General features: G+C 39.1%; 1 protein-coding gene across 1 annotated transcript in view; it reads left to right on the top strand.

Moving 5' to 3' along the window:
• Positions 1 to 4,299, top strand: part of LMOD2 (leiomodin 2) — a 6,781-nt gene extending 2,482 nt beyond the window's left edge. The window contains exons 2-3 of the mRNA XM_085299706.1: positions 1,890 to 3,248; positions 3,872 to 4,299. Of these exons, the coding sequence (XP_085155832.1) occupies positions 1,890 to 3,248; positions 3,872 to 3,898 (1,386 nt within the window). The 3' untranslated portion in view covers positions 3,899 to 4,299. The remainder of the gene's footprint in view (positions 1 to 1,889; positions 3,249 to 3,871) is intronic.
• The last annotated feature ends 217 nt before the right edge of the window (positions 4,300 to 4,516 follow it).

The following is a 4,516-nucleotide window of genomic DNA, read 5'->3' as shown; positions in this document are numbered from 1 at the left end:
AAAAAAAAGCAAGAAAAAAAGAAAGAAAAAGAAAGAAAAAAATTGAAACAATCAAGTAATTTATTTTATTAATCTAGTGCCATCAAAACATACTACTAGTCCATTCAGAGGCACAAACTTCTGCTCATAAGCAGTCCTGTTGATGACTGCTGCCCAGGTAGATGAAAGCATAGCAAAAAAGAGGCCTTTCTGAATGCATTTTCATCTTTTAGATGTTCGCATGTATTTGCAGAAGTATTTGCAGATATAAATCTTGGTCCCGTCATGAACCCTGTTTCTATATGCAGCAGAGTGTCTGTTAGCATAAGGCCCTTCCCGCACAGAGTTCACAGCACAATCACGGTGGTRGGTCCTCCAGGAGGACCCAGCAAGTCCTCCACACCCCGAACCCTCTGTGGAGCACACTCACGACTGGCAGTTACGCGTCCTGTTTCATTAGAGTCAAGCTTGTGGAAATGTTAGAGTTACTGGCTGTTTTGTATATGTCCTGATGCAGAAATCTGCTTAGGATTTTGAGACAGTGCCATGCAATCTGCCATTACTGGAGGGGTTATTTTATTATTTTCAGAAACAAATAATTAAGCAATTTTAAACTTGTACATGTTTTCTGAAAATATGCTGTCATTTTAGTAACACTTCAGTTTGCCAAAAGTGCAGAATAGTCATTATGTCTCCAGTGAATGTCCTTTCTTTAGTATTTTACACAGAAAATATGAATTTTGATAAAGCAATGCATGCAGAACAACTATATTTCTGCAAAATTTTATCAAAATTTAAAAATATTATTTAAAAATAAAAAGGTATATGCTGTCTAGGAGACTAAAAAGGACATGTGAGATCTTTTGGGGCAAGAGGTTAAAGGTGGTTGCACTGTGAGGATCCAGTCATGGCCTACACAACACTTCCATGCTTCTGGAGTTCTCCAGGTGGTGGTGAGACTTTACAGAGGTAATGACATTTGCTGCTTCTGCATGTGGAGAATTTTGCTTTGCCACCATAACTGGTTAGAGCACCGTACAGAACTTTGAGAAGTGGATCCAAATTTGCCTTTTTAGTGCACTAAGCACACTAACATACCTTAGGGTTTAGACAAGAGCAGTACACTGTGGAGGCAATGAGTTATAACTAGTTACAGTATGGCAGCTGACCTGTTTATGAGCATATTCTTAGCTCTTGGCAAACTTGAAGTGATTTGGGGATTACTGACATGTGATTACCTGGTACCTGTGGGAATGTGTCTGAATCTTTTCTCCACAAATAGATCCCAAGTGTTCACAGCCTATAGAGTACATCTAGATTTGTTTTTATGTAACTCTTGTAATTCTGTATTATTTTGTAAGTCAATATGCATGTTTACACACTATTTATATACTCAATCAGGACATTCTCTAGCCTGTATGGATGTACTAATACATGCATGGAAGTCTGAGCATTGGCACAGGTGTTTAGTCTTTACRAAATCAAGAAATTCATATCTCATAGATCATGTCCATTCTGAAACTGCAGTCTTGTGTCTCTGCTGGCAAGGATACATCCAGATCTACATTACATCCCTTGTGAACATGCCAACACATAGAAAGCATGAAGTATATTCATGTTGTAGTATCTTATATCAAATTTTATCTCGGTAGAAATCTTTGTCGTCAGTAAAACTATTTTAATTTGCACTAAGCATTTGTCTTCTAAAGAAAATGAAAGAAATAGTAATTAAAAGATAGGAGGCACTGAAATAATGTTTTTATTCTCTTAACTGTCTCTGTTTCTGGAGATTTATTTTTAGCTGTTAACATTAACTTGTATAGTTTTGAGATAATTTTTTTCTTGTTCAGAATGATAGTAGCTACATTACTGTAATCATATTTAACACCCACATCTACATTCCTGTTCAGGATTCAGAGCAAGAGGAAAACAATGCAGAAGACATTCAGGAAGAATATTTCACAGAAAGCAATAGTGAAGTGTCCGAGGAAGCATATACTGAAGAGGATGAGGAAGAGGAAGAAGAGGAGGAGGAAGATGAAGATGAAAGTGATGAAGATGAGGATGAAGAAAAGCAAAATGCTGCAGCTGGTGAAAGAACTGTGAATTGTGAAGGTGGCAGGAGTTCTGACCACATTAAACGCAAGAAATGTAACAGCCAGAAGGACAGTGAAAGCTTACTCAATGGCCACGATGGAAAGGACACAGACAGTCTGAGCTTTAAATCTAGTGCCATCCACCCTTGCGGAAATCCTACAGTTATTGAGGATGCTTTGGAAAAAGTTAGGAACAATGATCCTGACACCACAGAGGTCAATCTGAATAACATTGAAAACATCACTTCACAGACACTCATACAGTTTTCTCAAGCCCTCAGGGACAACACAGTGGTTAAGTCATTCAGTCTAGCTAATACGCGTGCTGATGACAATGTTGCAATAGCTATTGCTGGTATGTTAAAGGTGAATCAGTGTATAAATAGTCTGAACATTGAGTCAAATTTTGTCACAGGTAAAGGGATACTGGCCATCATGAGAGCTTTGCAGAATAACAAGGTTCTAACAGAGTTACGATTCCATAATCAAAGGCACATAATGGGCAGCCAGGTGGAAATGGACATAGTTAAACTGTTGAAAGAGAACACCACTCTAGTCAAGCTGGGATACCACTTTGAGCTTGCTGGACCAAGAATGAGCATGACAAGTATCCTGACAAGGAACATGGATAAACAAAGGCAAAAGCGTATGCAGGAGCAACGGCAACAAGAGTCTAGTTGTGATGGAGCAATCAATCCCAAGACCAAAGTCCTGCAGAAAGGAACTCCTCGGTCCTCACCTTATGTATCACCTAAGAGCTCACCTTGGTCCTCTCCAAAGCTCTCTAAGAAAGCACCACCAATGAAAAGTCAACCCCCAGCTCCAGCTCCAGCACCTCCACCCCCTCCACCTCCTCCACCCCCTCCTCCTCCTCCTCCTCCTCTCATCTTTCCAGAAAAGAAGGTACCAACTAGGAATATAGCTGAGGTCATCAAGCAGCAAGAAAGCTCAAAAAAAGCTTTACAAAATGGACAGAAAAAGAAGAAAGGCAAAAAGAGCAAAAAGCATGAGAACAGTATATTGAAAGAAATTAAAGATTCTCTAAAATCAGTCTCAGATAGAAAATCAGAAGAAGGTTCACGACCCTCTACTCGACCCTCCACCCCACAAAGGTCTCTCCATGACAATCTCATGGAAGCAATTCGAGCAAGCAGCATAAAACAGTTAAGGCGGGTAAGTAGGAGGTCGTATTTCTGCATCTGATTATAGCTCAGATATGGCATGAGTTTAATTAACTTTAGTACCTATATATTTTATAAAAAGGGTTTTTAGAAATATGAATACAAGAAAATACTTGTGAGCAGGCTTTCCTCTGATTAGGCTTTTCTTAGCACATGTTTTATTTCTGTTTGACTGTAGTTTTGACAGAAGTGAGGCACCGCTACAACCCAGGTACAGGCATGTTACAGCAAATGATGCTTAGCACTGGGCCCTTGGGAGTGTCCCTGGAACTCAAATAGGAATTTTGCCATCTCTGGAGCATAATACATGGCAAATCTGTTATCACAGTGCCTCCCAAGGAATGGACTTGCTTTTTTTTAACTCAGAGTTAATACCCTTTCTAACAACTTTAGACAAAAGAGGAGAGGAAGGGAATTTTAGTTTTATGGAGTAGATGATTGTATTTCTAAGAATCTATAGTGGGCAGAGGTATTAGGAAGACTAGATGTTTAGGAACATACGTAAATCACAATTACATATCATCATATTACACCGATAAGCAGACAGACAGCKCAGTTGATGATTTCCAGACTGAATAGCAAATGTAACGAGACTCCCCTCCCCTGGTTTTGTAGGTGGAGATTCCAGAAGCCCTTCGGTGAGAGCGTGGACAACAGAAGAACCAGAGCACTGGTCAAGGGGAGGTTACTGATCCGTTCACTGGCGGTAAAAATAGACTGTATAGCAAGCTGTTTCCTAAGTACACTCTTAGATTGGAACCATTTTTATTTTCTTTTAATAGAAATTAATCCACTAAACAATGCTTTAAGGATACATCTGCCTTATAATCTGTAAATATGGAAATATTTTTTTTATTTAATGAGATTTCTATTGAGAAATTTCTGCTTATTTAGATACTCCTTTCAATCTCTGATTGCACATCATGTACAAGTTCTTCGCACTGAGATGTAATAGTTTACTGACCTGCAGTTTCTTTTTCTTTTTTTTCCCCCCCCCATGAATTTACAATAAATGTGGTTTGAAGCTTTAAAGCAGAAACATAGTCCTGGATTCCTGTGAGTGTTTGTTTCCACTTTGTAAGCACTAGGAAAGTCTTACAGAAAAATATCTGAGACCATTCTCAACTGCGCCAGTCAAGCTTGTCTGGAGGATGGTATGTGAGCCCATATGTTGGTGCAGTTCCTAAGGCTACATACAACTAAAATTAAGCTGTGAGCTGTATCCAGCCACTGGTATGCAAGGTTCTAATCYCTAATCTA

Source organism: Rhea americana, unplaced genomic scaffold, assembly GCF_003343005.1.
Source record: "Rhea americana isolate MKP2758 unplaced genomic scaffold, rheAme1 scaffold_152, whole genome shotgun sequence".
Taxonomy (NCBI): domain Eukaryota; kingdom Metazoa; phylum Chordata; class Aves; order Rheiformes; family Rheidae; genus Rhea; species Rhea americana.
This window is presented reverse-complemented; position numbering and strand designations above follow the sequence as displayed.